The sequence below is a fragment of the Aptenodytes patagonicus genome, chromosome W (genome assembly GCF_965638725.1).
Source record: "Aptenodytes patagonicus chromosome W, bAptPat1.pri.cur, whole genome shotgun sequence".
Classification (NCBI taxonomy): domain Eukaryota; kingdom Metazoa; phylum Chordata; class Aves; order Sphenisciformes; family Spheniscidae; genus Aptenodytes; species Aptenodytes patagonicus.
Window position 1 is genome coordinate 15,532,503 of NC_134981.1, and position 26,888 is coordinate 15,559,390.

General features: G+C 38.1%; 1 protein-coding gene and 1 pseudogene across 1 annotated transcript in view; both read right to left on the reverse strand.

Annotated features, from left to right (window-relative positions):
* Nucleotides 1–20,666, reverse strand: part of LOC143172000 (integrin alpha-1-like) — a 65,515-nt gene extending 44,849 nt beyond the window's left edge. Inside the window, 2 exon segments of the mRNA XM_076361207.1 lie at nucleotides 4,693–4,813; nucleotides 20,610–20,666. Of these exon segments, the coding sequence (XP_076217322.1) occupies nucleotides 4,693–4,813; nucleotides 20,610–20,619 (131 nt within the window). The 5' untranslated portion in view covers nucleotides 20,620–20,666.
* LOC143172082 (protein pelota homolog) lies at nucleotides 12,459–14,692 on the reverse strand (annotated as a pseudogene).
* Nucleotides 20,667–26,888: the final 6,222 nt, after the last annotated feature.

The window sequence follows — 26,888 nt, forward strand, 5'->3', positions numbered from 1 at the left end:
AGCATACTTTGTCCAAATGTTCTACTAACTTTTCAGGATTCTGCACTTGCTCAGGGGTGAGGTTCCAAAACACTGGGGGTGCCCATTGGCCTAGGTACTTGCCCATCTTATCCCACACACCCTGCCACTCATAACTATTCAGCCTTGGGGCAGATCTCTGGATGATATTCTTAAATTGCTTACCAGCTTTAGACAAAACCAAAACGATATTCCAAAGAAGTACCAATGGAAGTATCTTAACTACCCAAGGATGTTCAAAATACTGAAAAATTACTGTAATGAAGGAGGAAACATCATAGGAGAAGGTAGTGACACTGCCATTCTGTATTTCCTCTGTAGAAAAACTCTCAGAAAAGTCACTGTAATTGCTAGTTGTCTCCACGACATGGTGTCCATGGTACAGTAACGGCTTCATTGCGAAACCTACATACCACACTAACGTCAAGGTCAATGTTCTAAAAAACAAACCTCACAAGCAAGACATCACCAATCACTGCAGACAACAGCAAACTGCAAAAACCAACACCAATCTCTAACATGTACAGCAGAAAAAAAGAGCATAATGCAGATTACACAAATCAATATCGAGAACAGAGAAACCAACATTGTGACCCACAACTATTAACAGATATAAGTTCCTTAATACACTCTGGTTAATCTGTTATTATCTCAAACCCTTCGTGCCCCATGTTGGGCGCCAAAAGAGGACTGTTGTGGTTTAACCTCAGTCGGCAACAGCTGCTCGCTCACTCCCCCCACCCCCGGTGGGATGGGGGAGAGAATTGGAAGAGCACAAGTGAGAAAAACTCGTGGGTTGAGATAAAAACAGTTTAATAATTGAAATACTACCATGATAATAATAAATAATAATAATAATAACAACAACAACACACAAAGCAAGTGATGCACAGTACAATTGCTCACCACCCGCTGACCGATGCCCAGACAGTCCCCGAGCAGCGGCCCCCCCCCGGCCAGCTTTCCCCAGTTTATGTACTGAGCATGATGTCACATGGTATGGAATGTCCCTTTGGCCAGTTTGGCTGTGCCCCCTCCCAGCTTCTTGTGCACCTCCAGCCTTCTCAGTCAGTAGAGCATGGAAAACTGAAAAGTCCTTGGCTAGTGTAAGCATTGGATCAATGGGCCCAGGCCAACTGTATGAGGTTCAACAAGGACAAGTGCCAGGTCCTGCATTTCGGCCACAACAACCCCATGCAGCGCTACAGGCTTGGGCAAGAGTGGCTGGAAAGCTGCCTGTCAGAAAAGGACCTGGGGGTGCTGGTCAACAGCCGGCTGATCATGAGCCGGCAGTGTGCCCAGGCAGCCAAGAAGGCCAATGGCATCCTGGCCTGTATCAGAAATAGTGTGGCCAGCAGGAGTAGGGAAGTGATCGTGCCCCTGTACTCGGCACTGGTGAGGCCCCACCTCGAATACTGTGTTCAGTTTTGGGCCCCTCACTACAAGAAGGACGTCGAGGTGCTGGAGCGTGTGCAGAGAAGGGCAATGAGGCTGGTGAGGGGTCTGGAGAACAAGTCTTATGAGGAGCGGCTGAGGGAACTGGGGTTGTTTAGCCTGCAGAAAAGGAGGCTGAGGGGAGACCTCATCGCTCTCTACAACTCCCTGAAAGGAGGTTGTAGCGAGGTGGGTGTCGGTCTCTTCTCTGAAGTAAGAAGTGATAGGACGAGAGGAAATGGCCTCAAGTTGCGGCAGGGGAGGTTTAGATTGGACATGAGGAAAAATTTCTTTACTGAAAGAGTGGTTAAACATTGGAACAGGCTGCCCAGGGAAGTGGTGGAGTCCCCATCCCTGGAAGTATTTAAAAGACGTGTAGATGAGGCACTTAGGGACATGGTTTAGTGGGCATGGTGGTGTTGGGTTGACGGTTGGACTCTATGATCTTAGAGGTCTTTTCCAACCTCAATGATTCTATGATTCCCTAGCAACAACTAAAACATCGGTGCCTTATCAACTTTGTTCTCATCCTAAATCCAAAACACAACATTGTACCAGCTACTAGAAAGGAAATTAACTCTATCCCTGCCGAAACCAGGACAAATACATAACGAAATATCTGTTTTATTAAATATCTTCTTGATTTTAATATGTTTTAGGGGAAAATATATTTTCAATTCTAAGACCCCAAATGCCAAAGGAGAGGTTTACAGGCACCCAGAAGAATTCAGTCTTAAGTAATGTGAGCCAGAAATGTAAAATACATCATTTTTTCTTCTCATTAAAGAGAAATGATGTCATTAACAGGGTTAATTATTAAAAGCAATTTCAATTTTTTCAATTTTAAGGCTTTTCATCCTGTGCACCTCTCCCCCCCCAAATTTGGCATGATCAAAAAAAAAGTCAGTATTCTCATAGTACTTTGTAAGCACCACAAATTAGCATCCACTCCTAAATCCAGTTTTCTGCAGGAAATGCTGTTTAGAGATGGACACTGTTTTTGTTCTCAAATCTTCATTAGCTACACTAAATAGCCCAGCATTACCCAGCAGATAACAACTGGCTCCATTAAATGTGTAAGGAAGAACTTGGATTAAATTAGCATTCACAGTACACACTGGAAATTGAAATCCTGCCATTAAGAGTAATAGTTCAGTAAGATTTGCTCCTGGACACTTAGGTGATTGTGAACAGTTATTGAGAGAACCATTTCTACCTTTAATCAGAAATTAATGAGTCCAGGCATAAGATATTTGAACAGAATTATATAATAGGTAAAATGTAGCCTACGGATTAAAAAGAGACAGAAAGGAGAATTTAAACCCAGCACACAATCTAGCTTTTAAAAAGAACATACTGGAACAGCTCATTGTGATCCTAATAGATTTTTTTAATTGATAAATTCTAAAGCAAAATAAAATGCTCCAAGTATATACTGGATCTGACTGCTCTTTCAAGCTATATACTGTAATGTATGTATTTTTTTTTTTACACTAAAACTTAGAAGCAGGCACCACAACCTATTATGCATCCTTGAATCCCATTTAACTGCAGAGAAGCTGAATGTGCTTGACATCCCACAGGAGGTGATCAATGCTCAGCAGGATTATATCTTTGTGAGAGAAGAACAACATGGGGAAAGAGCCCCATGAACAGAGAAGTGGTTTGAAAGGTTATTTTGTCTGTTTGCACAGAGGATTTTTTTTAGGGGACCCTGGTTTTAATCAAGAAACATACAGTCAGCTTTACAGAACATCTGTTGCTGAAAAGCTCTATCTGCAGTATCTAGGTAGTGTTATAGCAGTTGACAAAGCATCGCAAAGCTTTGTATAGTTACTTTTAACTATCAACCTACAGATTTCCCGCTCTGTACGTTGCTATGCTGAAAGCAATTTAAAAGCTTGAAAATTTAACAGCAGCTCTGGAGTTTAATTTCAGAGATGTTCAGACCTATCACTGGTTTAGATTCCTGTCTTCCTTCAGCTACTGGAAGAGTCACCTTTCCGGCTGATATTATATTTTGCTCTTGAAAGGTTTCAGAACAGTTTACAACAATATAGCTTACTTTGCAAAACCCCAGCTCCTAGAATGAATACCATTTCCTGAAAGTCTAAATTAGCTCAAAAAAGGTCAGAATTAGTCTCCCATGACCCTCAAGCAGATGTATATTTAAACATTCTACAATCTGGGCAATAAAGAGCTAGCATTTTCAAAAGCAGGCTCTGAAATTTCATTTCAGTGAACATCCTCTATGGCTAATAGTGAACACAGAGTTGCAGTGGTGGACAGACTATCAGAGCCACACAGTCCTGGCACTTGCGGGGGAGATTGTTCAGGCACTGCAGAACAGCCTGACCTGGCTGTCAAGCAGCCACATGCCCATCATCCCAGGCTGTAGGAGTCCCTGGGGTTAACCAAGAATGTCAAGTTACTGACAAAGCTCTTGGAAAACCAGAGAAATCTGCAAAGAACGATGGAGATATCATGATTCCTAAACCTTCTACCATTCAATCGTTATTTCAGTCCTCCAGCCCAGTGATTAGCCTGTGAAGTTTGTTCTTATGAGGGAAAAGTATAAACAGGTGTTTATCAAAAGACTGAGAAGCAATGATATTGGTAAGCACATCAAAATGCAACTTCTAATTCAGGAGAACAACAAGAAGGAAAAGGCAGGTTGAGAAGGCGTCTCCAAGTCCCAAATGCAAATATATTACCAATTGCAAGACATAATTAGCCCTCCAAAAGGGAAGGCGGAGTATTGTATTAATAAATATTTTGACAGAGAAGTCTTCCCACCAGTTAAACAACACAGTTCAGACAATCTCTGACAAAAAAAACTTTAGAAAAAATAATACAGATTAGTTAGGCAAAACAGGAGCAATTTCACTGGCAATACCTTAACACGAGGAAAAAGATAATTATTTATTTTATTCAGTAAATGCAAAAAGAGGGCTCAGGCATAACATAAAATTTTCTCAGCTCCAGCAAGGAGAGAATTTACCCGCTTTGTGAACTTATTTATGTCTTTGAGGAAATAAATGTAGATATGAATTTGGATGTTTCAGTCTCACAGTCTTTCCAGGTTTCTTTAGGACTGTGCATTAGTTTAAGAAATATGACTAAGGCTGACAGAATCTGACCCTTACTTATGGGGCGTACTTACAAATAATAGTATAGCACCTGAGTCACTGAATATCTGATAATTTGGAGTTTACTCTTAAGAAAAACAAAACAGCTTACCATTTTCCTTCCTCATTTTCATACTGTTGAGCTGTGTACCCGAACATATCTTCCAAAGGCCCACTGAAGGTCATTGCATTTTTCACATCAACATTGGAAGAGCTGACAAGGTGAAAGCAAGCTAAAACAACAAAAACAAAAAAACCCACCCAAGTAATATATAGCAATACACACAAACCCCAAGACTTTTAAGAAATCAAGGTTCAATCATGACTTACTGAGGGTACAAGTTGAAAATGGCTTTTTAGGCGTATTTATCACAGCTGGTAAAAGATTTAAAACGTACTTCCTCACACATACATATGCAGCTATATTCAGAGATGTTAGCAACTGGACTTCTGTATCCAAAACCTATCTTGCAAAGTCCATCAGTCATTTGTAAATCACATTTCCAAAAACATTATGTAAATAATATTTTTATTTACTATTAAAGGTAATAACAGGTGTTTTTATTCCCTTTAGCTCCATGCATTTCTAATGTAAGAAATTTACACAAAATATTCCTTCCCTCATTCAGGGTAGTAATTCTCGAGTTTTCATAAGTTTGAGGACTCACTGATTTTCAACTAATTGCAGAAGGAAAAGAAGAAAGTGAGGGAAAGCTTTCAGATGTATTTCATTTTAATCTACATTAGAGAAAAACAAAACAAAGTTTTCTCTTAATTCTGTTCTAGAGTGCCTGTAAAAGACTTTCCTATTTGGAAAAGAACAGAATAAGTTTTTAATACAACCAGATGTTATCTCAAAAGTACCTGTATGAGACTATTTGCAGAAATCCAACATTTACCCACTTAGGAAAAGTTGCTCTACAACAGTGGTGTTGGACTACAATGAGATCAGTCATAAGAGCAGATGCTTCTTCAGACTGATTTCCTGTACACAAACACTCAGTGATCATCATCAGGGAAAACACTGTAAAAATGTGATTGTGTAGCAAATTTCAGAAAGATGAGGTATATAGGGTGAAAATTCCAGCTTGAAGCGATAATTGTATCCCACTGTGAGGCTTGTTAAGCCAAAATTACTATTTATACATACAAATAAGGCTATTTATCTTTTCTTTATTTTTTATTTCTTGCAGTGATCTCTTCTATCCTTGTCCTGTTGAAGTCAATTTCAAAAGCAACCACTGGCTCCCCTGCTGCAGAGCTGTGTATTTAATACACAAGAACCAAAAATTAGTTGAATTTTTACAACATCAAGACTAGTTAAAAACAATTATACACAACTTCCATTTCAAAGAAGCATTTCATGATCGTTTGCTGACATTTAACAGCTACATAAAAATACCCAAATCCATAATACTTGCTGCATGTCAAAGCATCTAAATAGTGTCCAGTTACTAAGATACATGTTATTCACCATTGAGATGATGATATTCTCATATAAAGCTTGTTACTATAATTAAGCTCTCAAGTCGTCAATGCTAATCTCTCTCAGCATCTTATTTCCTGCTTAATGTAGTAAAATTATCACAAAAGACTATTTATCACTTAGTAGGTATTTCCAGTTTCACTGGACAGCAAAAGAGGAAAAGTTTCATTTGTGTTATTTTAGTTTTTTTCCCTCCAGTCAGAGTCAGGAAATACAAAGAAGCGAACAAATTAAAACAGAGTTTACTTTTATTCTTCAGAAAAGATTCATTGCAAGTGATAAGAAAAACTTCATGGCTGACAGTCTGATGGGAAATAATTTGCCAGAAAAGTAATCCATGCATCTTTTGTCTTTCATAAATGTTTATATTTAAAGAAATTCTGCTATGCCTGTTCATATATGCAATAGGTATTTTTCTTCCCCTACTCTCGGTTATCAAAGCATAATTAAAAAAAATCAAAGTCTCCCTTTTAAAACTTCAGTGAAATTATCATTAGTTCAAATCATTTTTGTTAAATTTCAGAGTAAAAGTAATTGCTATTATTATTTTTGACACTATGTGTGGGATTCAGGCCATGTCATTTAGACTCCCAATCTACCTCCTAGACAGTGAAACAGACACTTTAGCAGGCGATCTCATTAGAACTAAGTTCCTTATTTAGTCAAAGCAGCAAGGTAGATGCAAAATCCAACCATGTCAACTTGCCTCAAAGATCTCCAGAAGTCTGTTCACTTTAACCACTGAATAAGATGGACAGAACATCCTTCTAGAGGTCTTCAGAGGCATGTCTTTTTCCCCTTGCTCACCTTATGATGATATTTAAAACATATTTTGAGATGAACTATTAAAGGCCACAGATTCCAGCTCATCTCTTCAAGTTTAACTTCTCCTAAAGGTTACACATGCACTGTGCTCTATACACTCCATCATGATACCCTCCAACATCATTCAATCATCTGCTGACAAACAAGGAATTTTTTTTTCACAATGATGCAGTAATAACAACTACTGATTTTTACTGTGTATTCACTATATTAAATGGTCTTGAAGTTTCCTGAATTTGTTAAGCGATATACTCAAATCTCAATTTTAAAGAATACACTTCTAATCCTTATAGCTATAACAATGTTTGAAAATGTGAAATGCTAGAACAATCAAACTAGAAGACAAATAAAAAATGCCAACTATTTGCTACTAACCCTCCAAACTCCTCGTGCTTCTGAGTGAGGTCAAATTAGAACCAGCAATAATAAATATTCTTTTTAAAAGTAAAGCTAGAGGAGTCAAAAGAAGCAAGGATGGGCCAGACTAGTCAGAAATAAAAAGGAGGTGACTCCACACAGCAGGGAATACACCCTTAGACCTTGTCAGCAAAGGATGTTTCAGATGCTAAACATTGTGTTCAATGGGTAACTAAACAGTCTTGATTTGATCCAGTATGTCTATCCTTTTGCTCCCTCAACTTCCTGTTCTGTCTTAACCAGAAATCAGATGCTTTGAAGTTTGATTTTGTACACAAACTGTGGCATATTTTAATATGCAAGTGTATTACATGACCTTCTGTGGCTTCCATGTGCTATGAAACATCATGAGCATAATGTTTTTGAATAAAAGTAAGGGTCATGATAAGCAGCGCAAGATTAACTTATAAATAATGAATAGATTTAAAGGTATCATTACATTTTCCACAGATTCTGTAAAAGGAAGTCTTACTAGTCAAAGATACATTTGAATCTGCAGATGGTAAATGGAAAAGTGGAGTTTATAGTGACCCACATTACACTGTCAACTAGCAATAATTACTTCACTTACGGCAACCTGACTTTCACATTTTGTTTCATTTTTCAATACAAAGAACATTGTACACGTGAGCTGACAATTCAGAATATTTAAAAGTATTGCTGATCATGACTATGAAAATGATACTTTATATTAATAACATCTAGCTTGTTCTCCTCCAAACTTCCAGCTTCCAAGATGTTCACATTCTCATCTGTTTCTAGCAAACTTGTCTAGAAGTAGTAAAAAGACTATTGGCAGAAGCAGTGGAAAAAGAAGAGCTACAAAACAACAACAAAAAAAACCACCAAAGAAAACCCCCACCCAAACCTAATAAAAGCAACTGGTATATCAGAGAGCAAGAAAAAAAAATTCAAGTGTGAAGTTTTACTGTATCTAAAAAGGACAGAGATAAGCAGTTTTCTGAAGTAATTCCTTCATTTTTTTTATTAATATATCCTGAAGGAATTCCAATTTTGGGTTATAAACAATGATTCCTAATTGTAGATCTTCTAATTGCAGTTTCACATTTTAAAAATTGCTTTCTTAGATCTTTTGTAGAAGAAATAGACCACACACTGCACAAGTGTGGCTTCAGATAAAACAGCATAAACATTTTGAGAACGTGTTTTTCCTGCAAAACTAGACATCTATTCTTTTATGAAACAGGCTTGTTTTCTTAACAAAAACCCCCAACAGTTAGAGATGAAAATCTCAGAGAAAAGTAAAGTGGTCTGTCCGACTCAAAAAGATCACATGCATGATTCCACCTTTTATCTCCACCTTACCTTTACAAAACTGATCACATTTTCTGCATGGATAATGCTGTTTCCAGAAAGAAATTAAGGAGGCTTAAACCATAAATCAGTCAACCAAGAAGGTAGCTATAATATACCTTTACAGAAAAAGGTAAACCAAGGTCAGCAGCTCAGAAGTTAAAAAATTTTCAAAGGGTAAGTTTTATATTCAGGACTACTTAACCTTTGAAAAAAACAGTAGCAAATGAAAATTACTTCAGACATTTACATGGCTTTGAAAACATCATGCTAATTACATCACAAATTAAGCTGAAGAGCTATAGGCTCTTGTTACACAGGTGGTCACAAGATCATTTATGCCAGCATTTTACTCAAATAGTGTACAACAGTGAAGACAGGAAGGAGGGAGATAACAAATTCCCTAGGTCAAATACTGCTAAGTGGTTTACAATTTTATAAACCATTTTTATCAATAAAAGATTTATCTTTATTTGGCTTTATAACTAGGATTATTTTTGTCTCTTGCTGGTGGTGACCTATGTTTTGCAAACTTTACCTGATAAATAACCACAAAAAAATTTGATATAACAACTGGATTTAAATGCCAAAGGTGACATAACTAACAAACCGGGGCCTGCTCCAAAGTATGAGGTTGCAAGAGAGGCTCTATGACCTAAATCAATGAATTTATTTGAATCTTTGAAGCTAACAGCACAGCAGGGTTCAGGATCAAGCTAATTTCATGATACTTTTTAAAGCTTTCTTCCTACCAAACGTAATAAATAAGTCCTACAACATATACTCATTTATTTTGAAAACCAAAAAATTGGAAGAGAAACCATGCTAATAATTCACAAAATTATGTCAGAACCTAATCAGAAACTAAACTGAGATACTGTTTGAAATTACCAAATGCTTTATAGTGCAAGAGAACAATTTTCATATTGTGGACAGGTTTTAGTTCATGTATGTTTAGTTCCAAAGAAAAGACAAAAAAAAATATTTTCCCATGGCTCTAGTACTTACTCATTTCATCTGCAGATAACATGCATATTCTGTGTGTTATCTATGCATAGACATTAAGGTCTGCGTTAAGCAAGTATCTTTCTCAATATGGACTTTTCAACTATTCAAATTCCTTTAAGTGTAAGATACTACCATCCCTGGAACTTTGCCAGGCCAAGCATCTGCAACTACTGAACACAGCCTACTTTCAATACCAAGCCCTTAAGCTGTTTCCTAAAACAGGATGAATTTGTCTATGTAGTGACTGTATATTTGTTTTACTTATGCTTACAAAAAAAAAATATTCCCACCCTTCCATACTTTGGGGAACTAGATGTATATTTCTTTCAGAGACTTAATGCCATGATAGCAATAGCTAAGAAAAAAGAAAAATATTCATAAATTGTAAAGTCAGTGCAGAATTTTAATTCTAAGTGTAAATAATTCAAATAATCACTATGAACATATTTTCTTACCAGATCTTTGCTGTTATACCTTAAAAAAACAGAAACACATAAGCAGCAAAACAGCTGCTTCTTTTCCTTGGTGATACACTACCAGAAGCACAAAATATAGACTTGCAGAATTGTCATTGTAATCTTCTTATAGTACGCAGCAAAAACTCTTCATAATTCTTTTTTTTAAAAATGGAATAACTGGAATCAATTTGGTCTAATAAAATAGCAAACCATTCCACAGCCTAGGAACAGTTTGATTTGTCTCTTAGTTTGCTGAGAATTAAACTGAGAATTTCCTGGTGTACTACAATTTTGAATATAAGTATCATTAGTGTATAATTGCAACAAATAGGCATTACTTATAAGAAGGGAAATACTAATGTACCAGCTTATCTTAAAGAAATTAATGACTTTGTTTAGACATAATGAGCCTGTTTAAAGCAATAATTTGCTAAATATAAATAATATTTATTGAAGGTCAGATTTTTTTACCCATTTCATATACTCTTTACATTTAACTGTGTATAGCAGGAATCAGGGTGCTTTCCAGCTGGCAGTGTATAATCAGCTTAGACAGGTTTTTAAAAAAGAAAAAAAATTTTAATTTAACCAATCCTAACTGCTGAAAGAATCCTACCTGAGCATTCTATGACTTGTGATGCTCAACACCATTCAAGACAAAAATGTAGAGCTCAAACAACATAGTTTATCTGTACAAACTTACTCTAAACAACTGTCTTAACGGGCTTGCTTGTCTTCAGTGAGAGAAGAATAAAAGTGTTAAAGTACAGCTCTAACGTAAGTTCTGTTCATGCATTCCTTAGACTGCGTGGATGATGGGAAAAGGGGAGACAGCTGTTAACTCCAAATGACTTCTCTATCAAGGATTTTCGGCTGATGTTTCAGTTAGCAACAGATCATATCAAATTCACAGAGCTGGCACACATCAACATTTTGGGAGTACCATTAAAAACACTTTTTCTAGAATTATTCTACCCAGACTAAAAAGTTTTGGTGTTTTTATTTTTAATCTTCCATTATTATGTCCCTTTCCATATTTCAGAAGTTTTCTATGCTTTTCTTAAATGAAATTTATTTTTGGCAAGTCTCTCCAGTTCACCACCACATTTAAAAAAGGAACGCTTATTTACACACACAACCTACACCATCAAACATTGGTTTAAATTGAACAAACGATCCCCTTGCAGATATGTCAGAATCTGAAAGCAGTTTCTGTTTCCTCAGCCTAACATTTATTGTCCAGCAAAGAAACAAAACTCATAGTGGCTCTCAATACTTTGAGCAGATCAAATAATTGAAAAAGTAATTTTGATTTTTACAGTTGCCATTATCTTAAGCTGAAGTTCTAAATTTGTAATCTTTAAAAAAAAAATATACTTAAGCTGCAATATAGAAGTAAAGAGGTACACAGGTAGTCAAATACCAGATTATGAACTTATTTAAACTATTCGCTGTCATAAGATTCCTCATGGAAACTAGGGTTCTGATTGTGTAAGTCTTACTTATAGTCATATATCTTCTCAGAACTGGGTGCTAAATAATCCCAATGCCAACTCATCAGAACACAGTCAATGACAACATACATCATACCTTGTTAGCCTTCAAGACAATCTCCCAAAATAACAACACTGTCAAAAAGATAACTGAAATGGATGCGCTGAGCTTCACAATTTGTCTTGCATTACTATCATATTAGGGAGGAAATGGTTAGAGTGTCTGGTTTCTGAAAGACTGCTTCAAGTGTTTCACAGAAATATTTAAGTGGTTAGTCATAACACCAAAAAACCCCTAACAGATTATGTTGATCCCGCTCCTTTGCCACATCTCAGGAAGAAGGGTGAGTTCCTAAGAAGATCAAGCATAGTTTTGATAGGTCTTGCATGAAGAAGTTTACATTTGTTTTGTAATACTGTTTTCAAGCATTTAAACAGAAATAGACAGTCTGACAATTTTCCCCCTCTTAGTTTATCATCTTTTCATGCACATTCCAAAACACTAAGCTGCCAGTCTGCCTTAACTTGCAGAATAGAATCATAGAATAGTTTGGGTTGGAAGGGACCTTTAAAGGTCATCTAGTCCAACCCCCCTGCCACATGAGCAGCTTTAGGGAGTCAAATCAGTTTCTTGTACTGCTGGAAGTCCAGGGTGTAACTTGCAAAAACAGTCAGCTCCAATTCACAGTATACCAATAATCACTACCATAGAACAGATATCCATTAGTGTGCTGAGCAGAGCTATGTACTGTAAGAAATATTATCAAAAACTTAAATTACATGTCATGGCACATCTGCACACAGTATTTAGGAAAGGAGGGCCTTTAATGTCATTTCAACATGACTTGGAAAAGAAACTGGAACAAAGTCACCATTATCAATCCTCTTCAGGGCTAGATTCATCTTCCTGGTCAGAGCACTCAGCAACAAGAAAGCACAGGATGGCTGCCACCCCTGTCTGCTCTCCAGACACACAAAGGCTGGAGAAAGCGTGCACTGCGCCCACATTCTCCTGTATGCTATCTACCAGTTTAACGTATCAGGCACACACAGCCACATACTGGTGCTGGAAAAGCTCATCACTGATTAACAAGGTATCAAAGGCCATGGCTTCATTGGCCTTCTCCACATGTTTTAGACCATGAAAAGCCTGGTCAGACTCATGCTGCAGCATTTTATAGAAGTCATCTAAGGCTTTGACCTCACCAGCTGCCTTAGTGTCAGAGAGACAGCTAGTTACAGCTGGGTCACAAAGGGCTTCCTTTAATGCATATTTATGTCCCAAGGAAGAGTGGACCTAGACTAAAAAAAGTCAAAGGTTTGGGTTTTTTAATAAAAAGAACTATTTCCTTGATTAACCAGTCACAAACAGCTTTCACTATACATAATATTTATCTTGATAATTATTCAAGAAAGTTCTCTCTTCCTTGAAACCTACATGATTCTTTTCTTAAAAGATCTTCTCTCCTGCAACCCAAAGCCTAGCCCAAATCCCTTAAACTGTATTCTAAGTGCAGGAAAGATGTTTCTCTTATTCAATGACTGCGTTAAATATGCAAGCTGTTGTAGACAGTCCCCAAGGTAGGGCCACCTGAAACTACTAAGAAATTAAGACTTAAGCCTCTTCCTTTTAAAGCATTCAAGAAGATGACCTCTTAAGACTGCAGAAGCATCAAGTCTTGTACAACTGCATGGCTACTATGCTCACAAAGCCATGAAGTACCTTTCAGACTTACTATTGTCACTTTACTATAAATGCAAGAGGAGGCTTCTTGGTGCAATTTGACTCCTAAACTTTGTGACCATTAAGTACTGGGACACACCTCCCACACACACACTTTTGCAAGCATAGATTACAGGCCTGCTCCAATGCAAGAGTGATACAAGCATCCTTATGAGAAGGAAAACTTATTTTAGGCTTTGAGTTTGCCTATTTCAGTGAAAGGCAAAAAACCCCCCACTCAATCAATGTGATGACTAAGGAACAGGAAAGTGTTATGGTCTGCATAATTTTATACTAAATAGTTAAAGATTAACAGCAACATTAATTAACCTATATCATATCCAGGTACATTTTTTTCTTCTTTAAAAAGCTTTAGAAAGCTGTTATTAAACATGCACGCTATACAGTACGGCAGATTAACACTACAGTTAAACTAATTTCCAACTTGTACTTCACTGAATTGAAGATTAAATATGTACTTATAAGGAGTTTAAAAATATTTAATACTTTCTCTACTCCACATTAAGGTATCCTAGGAAAGAACCATCCCTGTGTCTTGCATAACTACCTTATAATTTGAGAGGCGTAAGAATAATTTCCTTATTACACTCAGACAGAAATTTATTTTTTTCTAATAAGTGAATTATCTCCCATCACCCTTATAATTATTTTCTATTACCACAGACAGCTCTTAAGCATCTTTTTACCCACTCTGGAGACAGTTTAGTTCCTTACCTGTAAGAACTTGGACCTGTTCTCCAGCAGAAGCTTGTTGTCGGTCTTGACCACCTACTGGAACATGTAGTCACAAAACTGCTCCTGTACAAAGCCTGGGCCAGCCACCAGTACACACTTCACCACCTCAAAGTTGATATACCGCTGAATGGCTTGCACCACCTGCTCATAAAACCTCTCCAGGGCCAGGTCATGCTGAGTGCAGCTCCCTTTCTGCTTCTGGAGGATGTTTACCTCCACCTTGGCACAGGTGAGGGTCATGCTGGGAGTGACCAGGCACTCCAGGCTGGGTCAATGCGCTCCAGCACCATGCTGTCCCACTGCTTCTTTGCCAGCGTGAACTGCCGGTTGGGCTCCAGCTCGATGGTGTGGTAGGCCCCCATCTTGATGTACTCATTCTCCTGGATGTTGGTGCCCTTGACCCACAGCTGGCAGGCCTGTGAGTCAGAGTCAATGGCCTAAACACAGAGGGTGAGGGTGGTGCAGATGCTGCCCACACTGCCCATGGCCAACTTGGTCTGCACCTTGCAGATGGTGGAGGCCTGCAGGCTGTCACTCACCTGTAGCAGGTTGTAGGTGTGCCACATGTCCTTGGGGATCATTATCACCTGCCCCACATTATCTTTCTCCAAGTCCTTCCTCACCAGCTTCATCCCAGCACCACCACACCACCCTGGCTTCCCCTCAGCTGCAGCATCCAGCAGGCCTACCCCAAGAGGCCTGGCAGCAGGACCCACGCACTCCCACCAGCAGATGGCCTACCCCTAGGCCACAATGAACGGCTTATCCCAAACACTTGCCTGCCCCAGGCCCGCAGCGAAGCCCGAGCTCAACCTCAGGCACAGCAAGGTGGCTCCTCCAAGCACCCACAGCCAGCTCCTCACCCTGCACACATGCGTAACACCCAGCCACCCCCAAGGCACGTACGTGCAGTGCATCCTAAAAGGCACCGGCTAGATGCACACCTCCCCCTGCCTTTTCACCTCTGCGCCCAGCTACTCCCTCCCCACTGGCGCTGCATCAAGAGCTGGCATATGCACAGGGTGGGGAAAGTGAGTGGTGGTGTGCTACGTGCAGAAGTGGCACCTAAGGGTGGGTGTTGTGTTTTGAGGAGTGGTATGAGTAATCTGCTGCCTCCTCCCCACCAGCAGGGGAGATGCCACAAGCCAGGGCCACGCAGGCTCAGAGATTTCTGAAGGGAAACCTTCTGGGGGATACTAGGAGGCAGCCACAATGCTCCTCTGTGCTGTGAGGCAGGAGAGGACTGTATAATTGGTGTATCCCCCCTGCTACAGCCTCTCCACAAGCGAGGCGGGAGGGGGTTGGGGCCTGCACTGGTCTTTCTCCTCCAGGTCTTTACAGAGACCATTCAAACTTCTAAAGGCTTCTAACACAGTCCCTCACATTTAGGGAAAGAAAAAAAAACCCAAAACAGAAACTAAGTAGTTGCGGAAGGTCACAGTTACAGATTGAGGAAGAGACAAGAAAAGTAGGGCTAAGTAGCCAGTTTTCTTGGTGTGATCAGTGAATGCCATGGTACCTCAGAGGCACGGAGGACAGGCAGTATTACCTAACAGCTGCTGGTGCTTAAAAGAGGCAACTAGTGAGCCCACTGTTGCAGAATGAAATGAAAGCCAGACCCAGGCAACATCCATCAGAACCTGAACTTATTTTGACATTGCTCTTGAACTGAACTTCAGCTTGAAGTTTTTGGTTAAACTTGCAGTTGTTTTTTGGGTTTTTTTTTTTTTTTTTTAAACACATCCTAGCTTCAGTTACACTTCAGCCTATACTGAAACTTGATCTGCTTCCTGAATCTACCAGTTATTTCAGTCAGAACAAGACAGTTCTGAGAAGCTTCAGAGGCAGCTAAGTGCATTTTAAATGAAGTTTGATGTTGACAAATGTAAGTAATATGCATTGGAAAAAACTGTAAGTTATCACTAAAACACAAATTAGTTCCATGATATTTGCACAGAAAAAGGACCTGAACAATAACTAGACAGCTCAATTTGCAGCCTAGACAAATTTAACAAACCAGAAGTAATATAAAAAAAGATAGTGTCATTATGCAAATACTGCAGCTTATTTTGAAATGGTGTACAGCACTGAACACTCCATTTCAGAATGAATGTTGCAAATTTAGAAAGAATAAGGAAAATAAATTGAAAAGAACAGAGAATAGAAAAAATGCTTGTATGAAGAATTGAGAGGAACACAAATATTTGAGAAAGTAGACAAACTAACATGCCATAAGTGTATTAGGGCAACTGGAACAGATAAAGTAAGTTTGGAATGTCTACACATTCAGTTTGATAACCAAAAAGCAAGAGAACATCCTCTTAGAGATGAGAAAGAGGCAAATTTATAATTGTTAAGAGGAAGTTTCTGGTTTCTTCTAATTTTTTAGGGTTTTCTTGTTGGTTTGGGGGGGGGGGGGGGCGTCAGAAAAAAAACCCCCACAGAACAGTGTGGATTGTGGAATTTGCTGACTTGGAAAGGCTTTGGAGTCAAGGATTTAATGAGATACAGACTACTGTGAGCAAAAATCATCCCCTATCTCCCATTATGGTGTACATATAAATTTCTCTCAAGTATCTATCACTAATTAGTTGTTGGAACAGGACACTGAACTTAAATGTGGCCCAGTAACACGTGTTCAGCGTTTCTAAGCTTGATACTGATGTAAAAACAACTTTATCAGATATCAGGATTTATTTATGAGACCTCAGACTCTCTTCCTGTAAGTATACATGCTTAATTCTGTTAGCATGAATAGTTTCACAGAAGGAAGCTGGACCACCCAAGGGAATATAACATAAGCACATGCATAACTGTTTAATTTGGGCTTGTACATACTCATAATTTTGTATTAATGTTTTGTAGCTTAGGCAGAGAGCATGCATTCAGCTTTTCTTTAGGAGTTGCTTTCACTTATCTATGTGAATGCTGCATGGGGAATTTATGGTGAATTTTCTTCTTTACGTTCTTTACGTTCTTTTCGATTATAAAATTGCAAGGGTAGACCTCATGCTATTCTTTTGAGAAAAATTAGCTGTAGTGCATATTTACCTTCCACATTAATATCATTTTTTTTTTTTGTTCTTTTTTCTCTACTTGTTGGTTCCAGTCTAATTTTTACAAGCAGCCTCACACCCCTAGAGATGCTATATATTTCAGATAAATGTTGCAAGTTGGCATCTAGTACCACCCAGTAGAAAACAAACATTCAGTTCATGCAAGCAGGTGACTTGCTGCATTAAAAAAAACAAACAAACAACCCAAAAACAAATCAGACACCCCCCCCAAAAAAAAAAAAAAAAAAAAAAAAAGAACAACAACCCTGAAACAAAGTTGCCACTCAACGTATTAAATTGACTGTTGTTGTAGAAAGGGACATTGAGATGTGCTGAAGTCCTCAAACAAATAATCATGAAATTTTATACAGTTATGAACAGTGATCCACAAATATTTAGTGGCAACTGTAAACTTCAATGATGTTACCCACAATTAGCAAAACCATTATCAGCTTATAATGGAAAACAATTACTAGATGATGATTCTTTGCCTACTCTGTTAAAAAGTACTGGGTATTGTTATTTGTTTGAATATGTCAAAGAATGACCTCAGTAGAAGAAAAACATCATCTCCAAAAATTTAAGAACCACAGTACAAGACAAGATAAAAACGGTGATAGCATATATTCACAGGGTTCTTGGAACCACGCTGTTTTTGAAAGATTATTGTTTTGAAAACATTTGATAAACAGTGCCCTACATCTTCAAGTCTTGATCAGCTGCTTTATGAAGATGGGTTGTGTACAGATTTTAGATATGAACATGACCTGTCCTTAGGAAACCCCCTCTCCCCCATACTATAGCCATTGTAGCTAGAACTCATGCAAACACACTAAAGTCCTAGATAAGAAAAACTAGTGGGAAAGACTCTCAAATAAAGGGAGAAATCCGCTGAGAAATGTTGGACATTATTGTTGCAAGAGCAAAGGAAGATAAAAGATAAAGATGGAAAGAGAAACTAGGAAACATGTTTTTTCATGCTTTCCCCTTATCCCGTGTCTGTCCTGTCTTTGCAGGCTCTGGACAGAGACTACTTCCTTTTCTGCATACAGTTCTGTCTTTATGATTACTGGTCTTTTCTTTTATAAAAATGAGTACTCTTAATTAGTATCAACAACACGATCATCGCCAATGAGGAGAGAAAGAATTCCAGGAGGGAGCAGGCTAAGCATAAAACTAGATGAAGAAGCGTTAAAAAGTAATGGAACCCTTTGGACTGATCTCTTTCTTCCTCTTTTGTTGAAATGTAGGGCTTGAGGAAACTTCAGCAGATCCCTAGTCAAACCACTTACACTGAGGCCAGGTGAAGTAAACCTCAACCATCCCTGACAGGTGTTTATCCAATTTCATCAAAACTTTCAGTGAAGGAGATTATGCAGGGGTGGGTTTGTTGGGTTTTTTTGTTTGTGGGGGTTTTTTTTTGTAGCCTGTTCTAGCAATTCATTACCCGAAGAGTAAGAAAGTTCTTGTGAATATTCCCTAAGTTTCTTGCACAGCGAGTTACATTGATTTTTCTCATGTCCTTTGTTGGACATGGAGAACCAACTATTTATCAGTCTCTTTATAAACCAACATACACAATACAGAAAGCCATAAGTGAGTGCTCTCTCAAAAGAAATAAGAAATTGACATTTGGAAGAATATTCTCAGGTAACAATAATACTTTGGTAAAAAAAAAAATAATGTATATTTGAAGTACTCAACACTTTGCCCTTAGTTTTCTCTCTTCTAGAGAAACAAGTCTAATTCATTCAGTCTTTCTTCATAGATCATATTTCTTCAACTCTTACCAGGCTTGTCACTTCTCCGTGCACTCCTGCCTGTTTGTCTGCATCTCTCAGACTTCCTGTACTCAGGATTCTCAGAGGCCTCATCAATACCAAGTTGAAATTAAAATAAAATAAAAATCAGTATAAGTAGACAGACATACACCCCTATGCACCTCCTTTATTCTACATTGTTTTTGACTGCTAGTGCATGCCAGATTATTTGCTTTTTTTCTTTCTAAGAAAGAGGAGCACGTAATAAATTTGTATTTTATTTTTTGTTCTGCTGTAATTCTAAAACTCTTGTCCTTATTTTTATTACATTTTGACTTGTTTATGTAGGACTATTTCTCTTATTTATCTGAGACAATTTGAATCCCATTCCTGGTATCTGTAGCACCTCCTCTTATTTCCAAGTGTATTCTATTTCACACCAACTTTTTATTTTTAAAAAGAAAAAAACCCCAACCAACAAAAACTAGTGAGCCCCTGACAGATTTGGATGGGACCCACCCTTGAGACATCTTCCTATGTGACAATAAACCTTTTTTTGTCATTACTAGTGAATTATCTATCAGTAGTACCAGTAGCAACTTTACAACTCTGAAGGGAAGTTGTGGTACACTAAATTGTTGCCACTTTATAAAGCCTCCTTCTGTAAAGGAATACAAACAAAAAGCATATTTTGGAGAATATCATTGTGTAATAAAAGTAATAAGACATCTACGAAAAAGGGCTAAATATGGCACACCAAGGTGCTACATTCAGATTTTCATGTTTTCCTGTACCTGTTCTTTCTTGCACAATAAGCACAGAGTGAGAGGGAAAAACCCTAGTCTTGCCTTTTCCCCACTTGCTGCCACCTGCATTTTGACAATTCTTATGAAATTGATTTCCTCCTCTGTACTGCCTCAGGTTCACTGTGTGCTAGTGCTGAGGAGCTCAGTATCAAAGTTTGCAAGCACATTAATCTCAGCATTGCCTTAGCCTCTTTGACACTTGTTGGATTCCCCCAAATTCAGTTCCAAAATGTTACTACAGATTGACTAGCTAGGGGGAATGTTATTTGCTGTATTTGTCTTGCTACACCCCCCAAAAAAAAAACCCCAAAACAAACCCTCCCCCCACCCCCCCAAAAAAAACCCCAAAACAAACCCTCCCCCCACCCCCCCAAAAAAAACCCCAAAACAAACCCTCCCCCCACCCCCCCAAAAAAAACCCTCCTAAGTAAGTCCCTAACAATAAGTGAAACCCTAAAAGGAAATATTACGTATTCCATCTCTGGATGAACTCATCTGTCTGAAGTTAGTTGGGTGCAGTTAACTGCTTCCTCGCTTCCCCTTTGACCACTCAGAACATCTGAAAGCCAAAGGGAGGAAAACAGAAAAGCTACCCTGATTAAAAGAAGTTGCTAGGTGCACCTCTTTTCCCAAGCCAGCTTCAATTATAGTATTTCTTCTCACCCATTCATCCTCATCTAGCAGCCCTCCCCCCCAATTGGTTTAGGGATTAAAGTTCCCAGAGAGAAGCAAACCGAAAAGTCCCTCAAGAGCTCTTGCTGGAGGGCAGCTCCAGACAGGGCATTCTCGGGGCAGGTGGAGGGATCGGGGAGGGGGGGACGCGATCCCTCGGGTGCCAGCCCCCAACACCCTCACTCCCCTCCCGCAGGGAGAACTACTTTCGGGACCTGGATCTTCAAAGCAAGAGAGAAAAGGGGGTTTCCTCACCTGTCAGCATCCAGTAAGAGGCAGCCGTGCCTGGGCTCCTGCGAGCCCGAGAGCAGAGGTGGCAGGAGCGGTCCTGCCGCCGGCGCGCTCGGTGGTGCTGTGCTGCGAGTGGAGTTCAGCGCTCTATGCCTTCCGTCCGCCTTACAGCCGAGTTAAGCATTTCCTGCTTGTTCTTCAGTCTTTACGCTAGCCTTCGCATCAAGAATAATTTAGCTTCTTCCCCCTGCAAGCCCCAAAGACCTCTAAGTTTTGGAAACACCCCCCATAAAGCTACCCCAGCACTAAGATATACAAATAAAGCCAAATCTCCCCCAGCTGCAACCTCCAGAGAGCTGAGCAGACGTTAAAGGGGCATCTGCCCACTCATAATTAATTAATTAATTGGTGTATCCCACTAGCCACTCCCCTGCCAGTAAGGTAGGAGAGAGTTGGGCATGCTCCACAGCCACTTCTCTTGTCCTCAGCAGATAACGCATTGTTGAGGTACGGGGTGTGTTTGGCTAGTCAAGTTTAATTTTTCTTCCATCACCCCTTAAAAACGCACTCTATGGCTGGTCATTTGCCTGCAGGAGGAAGCCAGCCACCCCACTCCCCATTCTCAGCGGCTCTGGGGATGCAGTAATTCTTCTGACAGAGGATGATTTTCTCAAGTCTTTGCGTCTCCCAGTGCTTTGCTGCGTAGAGGAAATACCAGATAACTGCCTTTGCCCTCATCTACCGAACATTTGCATGGCATCCTTTCCCTGCCCCCCAAATGACTTCAGTAATAAATCACTGAATAAATCGCAAAGGTAATAATCAGCCAGATTCAGGCCTGTGAGTAGTGATTTTCAGGGTTCATTAAACACTCAGTAAAAGAGAAGCTTGCAGGACTTTTTATTTTTGTATTTACCAGAGTAATGCTCAGGTGGAGTGATAGCCCTTCAGCAGTGTATGAGTTTTTGCACTGGACCTGCTGAAAAATCATTTTGTTGTTCGTAAAACAAGAGAACACAAGGTCCCTCAAGCAAGAAAAAGAGAAGTCAAAATATTTGGAGACCTTGGTGCTACTAGAAAAATCCTCTATTTTTTCTTTGAATCGGAGCAAAGAATTTGGTGAATAAGTGGAAGTTAGTGGAATTTTTGTAAGTTACTCTGAGGCTAATAAATTACAGCTGTTAATCATCACAATAGTTAAATTCCAACTTCTGTCTTACATTTTATGAGAACACATTGAGTGCACCTTTACTTGTAGGTCTGTGGAAATGCAAATTTTAGAAAATAGCGCACAATTTCAAAGCTGGATTTAAGAGCAAAGGTCCTCATTCAGCAATAATTTATGCATATGCTTGCCTTTACACATTATAAAATATATTTAAATACCACAGTAGTATTACTCAAAGTTGATTAAATTAAGCACATGTGTAACTTTTGCTGAATGAGGATCTGAGCTTCATTGGTACCAATTTAAGAGACGACACATTTTTCCAGTTAAAGGTTTTATGCATAAAATTAAAGGAAATCAAAGTGGCATTCAAACAAAAAGACGACTGAGATTTTAGAAAAAGCTGTAATTTTTTGGAAGTGAGTTGTTTTACTACTGCTGGTTTTACCCTGGTTTCAAAGGCAGCAATAACTTCCTGTATTTTTTTTTAAAAACAAATCCTTATATTCCCTTTCTATCACTATGCTTGAACTAAATGCACATGGAACAGTTGAGCGTGCTTTCAAATCACAGTGAAGGATTTCTTTCTGTGATACAATTAACTACTCCAGAGGAAGACAGGGAGACTAAGGACTTTCACATAAATTAAAATAATCAGTTCAAACCTGTTTGAAGTATATGTGATATTTGGTACATATGTGGGAAATGTACATCATGGTGGAGAATAAGACTTCTTGAGAATAAAAAGAAACATTCCTGATGTAGAGTTATTCCTAATTTCTTCCAAATTATTCTTGGTATTATTATTTATTCATTTATTTTTGTGGTAGTGTCCTATGCATCTTGCATCAGGCAATGTCAAAAGGAAGACACTAGAAAAGATGAACTGCTGGACTGAGCTAGCATTTCTTATTAACTTGTACACATTCAAAAAAGTAAAATGCATTACAGAACATTATTTATTTTGGAATGCCAAACTAATTCAGAAAAAAACAAACTCCTATTGCTTGTAGAATAGCTGCTGCATCCTTTCACAGTCTTTGTTGCTTTGGATGCATTCATTCAGGCAACTGTTCAGAATATATCGCTAAATACTCTTCTTGGAGTTTAAAGTTTTATACATTAGTAGTAATGAATACACGTATATTAAGCAGGAATCCCCAGATGAGGTGCACTCAGGCTCAGAAGTAGTTAAGATATTGGGTAATTTCAATATCTGCATAACAAATATTATTAGTTTCAGCAGATCGTAATAGTATAGAAAATCATTACCTATAATGATGGATAAAACAAAAAGGTCAAATTAATTTAAAGAATATAATTGTTTTGCACATTCCTTTATGCCTTTCTAAAGTATCACAGAATGCTGAGGAAGGATTTTTTTTCTAGTGCTATAAATTAAACATTTGTCATTTTGAACTCTGCCTCCCAATCCGGTTTCAGCAAAGTATTTTAGAATATGCATTATAGAATAAGTACACTAGTAGTTCCATGGAATCTGATAGAAGTATTTGTGATTAAAGATTAATTTAAAGACTTTGAAGGATTGGACTCTGAAAAGACAACAAAAAATAAAAATATCAGGAAGACCAAATTCTTCTCCCTTTAAGTGAGTGTTATTCCTGCAAAAAACAGTGGAAATGCATTCTGTCCCAAAGGTGAGGGGTGAAGGAACAGGAACCAAAGCTTTTCAAATAGTTTCAAAGGCAGGCAGTCTTCTAAATAGTGTGACTATAGTGTACATAGAATTCATTTCCATGGAAACTGTTCTTCCATTCTTATAGAGGAGATGAGCAATTTTCATTTATTTTGATTGTTAGTTTAAAAGGATCTCTAACCTGTAGCACAAGAGAGCAATGAATAATGCAAGACTGACTTCAAATAGCCAGAAGCATGCTTAACTTACTTCCATTAAAGGAATAGTATGACAACATCAATAATTGTAAGAGAGACGTAACATGTTTCTGCAATGTACGCTGTTGTTATTACGCTGGATTATGCACTGCTTGGAAAATACTACAGAGCTTGTTCATATAGCTTCTAAGTGAAGATTTATCATTGAAAGCTGTTATTATCATCTTTGATGGTTTACTTTTACTGTAGATTAGTGATAATTTCCATTTACATTTTTTTCTTACACTTGCTTATTCACAGTCTCCAAGATGCCTTTCACCTTGATTACTCATTCATTTTCATAGTCTCAATTTTTTCCTATCTGATTCTAGGACCATGTTAGAATTCACTTGGCAGAACTTGTGGGGCTGTAGTCTTATTTTTATGTCTGAGATACTCCAGGGCTCCTTCTTCAAGTACCAGAACTAACACCTTGCAGGATTTGGTATGGTTCCAGCAATACTCTATGCATAAATCTTTTCATGTTTTACAGCTCAGCTTTTAGCCGATACCTGATATTCTTGGAGAATGCCCATGTTTCTGCTCCATCTGTATTAACCAGTGGTACAAATGTGCCAAAAATCCTTTTTACTGTACAAAGGGATCTTCAGAAAAATTTTGTTTTGCAGCTTGTGTTAGTTTAATTAATGTTGGTAGGAAACGTTATGGAAAATGCCCATTGTGTTCTGTGTTAAATTTATTCTCTACAATATCTTTTATGTCTTCTTCGTTTGTCTGTCTTGGAGTATATACCAACTATCATAGAGTATTCCTGAACCAAATTAATATACAATCTGTATTCTTACTGAAATAAAATAGTCTGATTTTCCTCCTTAACAGATTTAAAGTGTCTCACATCCTCAGTCATGCTGCTTTTCTTTTCCGCATTTTCTCAGGGCACATTTTTTTCAATATTCATCCACAAGTTTGTAGAGATTAAAAATGGCTGTATCACAAAAATAAACCATCTCAACTTCTCTGTAACTTTTTATTTGCACACATGATGATAGACCAGGAAGAGATGAATTTATATGGTATCATTTACTGTTATAAATCTGCCACCAATCTCTTTATTTTATGATTGTCACTTTATACTCATGTAGAAGGATTTTTATATTAGAATAGAATTTAAGATTCTTGCAGACAATACCTCTAATCTTTTCATAATTTCTTGTGCTATTTCTATTTCCTTTGAGTCAGCTTCTGACAATGAAAATATTTTATTTAAATCCTGATTCACAGTTTTCTCCTGCAACATGGTTTTAATTTTCTGCTTGCTTATTTACTTATCTATTTATTATGTCAACAATATATCTTTGAGCTCTGTAATATATTACCAGACTTTAACATGAATATATATTTCTTCAAAGTGTAAGCTACAAATAAGGCTAGAAAAACACAAGCTTGTTTAGCTATTCAACTTGAATGAGGTAAAAATCATACTGATCTCTCTGGCCTGAGTATTTCAGCCTTTTTTGTGCTGAAGCACTTTTTCTGCAGCACTGAAGCCATTGGAGCTATGGCATTGAGTTTGAGGGAAATGGAACTGGTAACTTCAAGTGGGGGGAGACGAAAGAAACAAATTCATATTTTATTGTACAAAATCACGGGGCTGAACTAGAAATTGTAATATATTTATAAGGTTTTTTTACAAAAGGTACATATAACATATCGGCTAATGTTGGTTCATCAGTGCTTTAGCTCCACTGCATTATACAAATGAAATTATTTGAAATTAGACCAGAATTTAGGGGCAGAGGATTAATTGATTCTTATTATTATCTTGGGCTTTCTTCACTCCACCCATACTTCTTTTTATTACAGCTTCTTAACAATTAGTGTCTTTTTTTTAACGTGCTGCTCATGGTATGTTGCATAACCAATATTATTTATTGTTCAGATAGATTTCAATTATGAAACTGTATAAAAGAATAACTTACTGAGAGTGCGCTGTGAAGGGAGACTAATAGATGACAATAATTACTCAAAGTAATTACATAGTCTGCAGAGTTTTACATTGCATTGCATTGCATTGCATTGCATTCATTGCCTTCACAGCTGGGCTGCATAATATAATTACTTATTACTGTTTGGTTACAGAAAAACGGTAGCTGTGACTGCAATAGCCATGTTGAAAACTCTCAGTTCTATTTTTTTATTTCTACTCTATATAGATAAAAACATTAACTCTCCCTCCCCTTTTTCCTTGATGCATGCACGCATTCCTCTTCCATTTCTGTTATTTTGCTCAGTTAGTGCAAAAGCAACATTGAAATACAGATCACTGCCCAGGCTTTCCTTTAATCTTCATGAGCAGGAAAAAAATCTTTCTTTTTACAGGAACATGAGCCTGGTCATGATGCCAGTATATGTTTTATGGCATACATTAAATAAAAAAACAGCGCACAGACAAGAAAAATATCCCTGTAGCGCAGAAACTTCAGCTTTTGCAATGATTACCTTTTTAACTATGTGATTTTAAGACAAATTATGAGTTTGCAATAATCCCTCTATAATGAGCAATACATTGCTACTTTTTTAGTGGATGTTGTAAACCAGACTCCTGCTGGGATTCCAGCTTCTGTAGATTGCTATAACACTTTGTTTCAGGGGTACTACAATAACTTTTACCTACTGAGACCTGTAATCTAAATCCCACTACTCCATCTGCCTTTCCATGTGAATAATTTGTTTTTGTGGTCTGAAACCCTTCGATGGTTTTATCTTAGCGGTTAGGTCACTCTGGTAAGAAGACACAGTCATGGGCTTCATATAGAAGCCCATATTGGGTTTTATTATCCAATATAGGGTTTTCCAGAAGCATGATGATTATCAAACACATGGGTAAGTCTGAAATCCAACCTCTTTTTCAAGCCTGGGTATTTTAGTGCAAGACACAGACAGATAGGCATCTCTAGCCGCCTCCAGGCCAGAGTCTGGAACCTTCTGAATGTGAGTTATATAGAAACAGTGGACAGCTGACAGAGAAGGCAATATACATCATTTTGTTAGCAGACTAATAAAGCACTCAGCTTCAAAGTCAGAGTTATAGGTTGGTGTTCTTTTTCACATTGAAAGACTTTTAAAAAAGTATCTCCAATCTCCCAGAACCATGTCAAAACCAGCAGGCTTTTGCCTAGTTGGCTGTAGCATTCTGTTGAAACTAATAGTATGCACTGAAGAACTAAGGCTTCTTCAGGCCAGAAAGGGGTAGCAGAACAGTAACTCTGGAAGTTACTGAA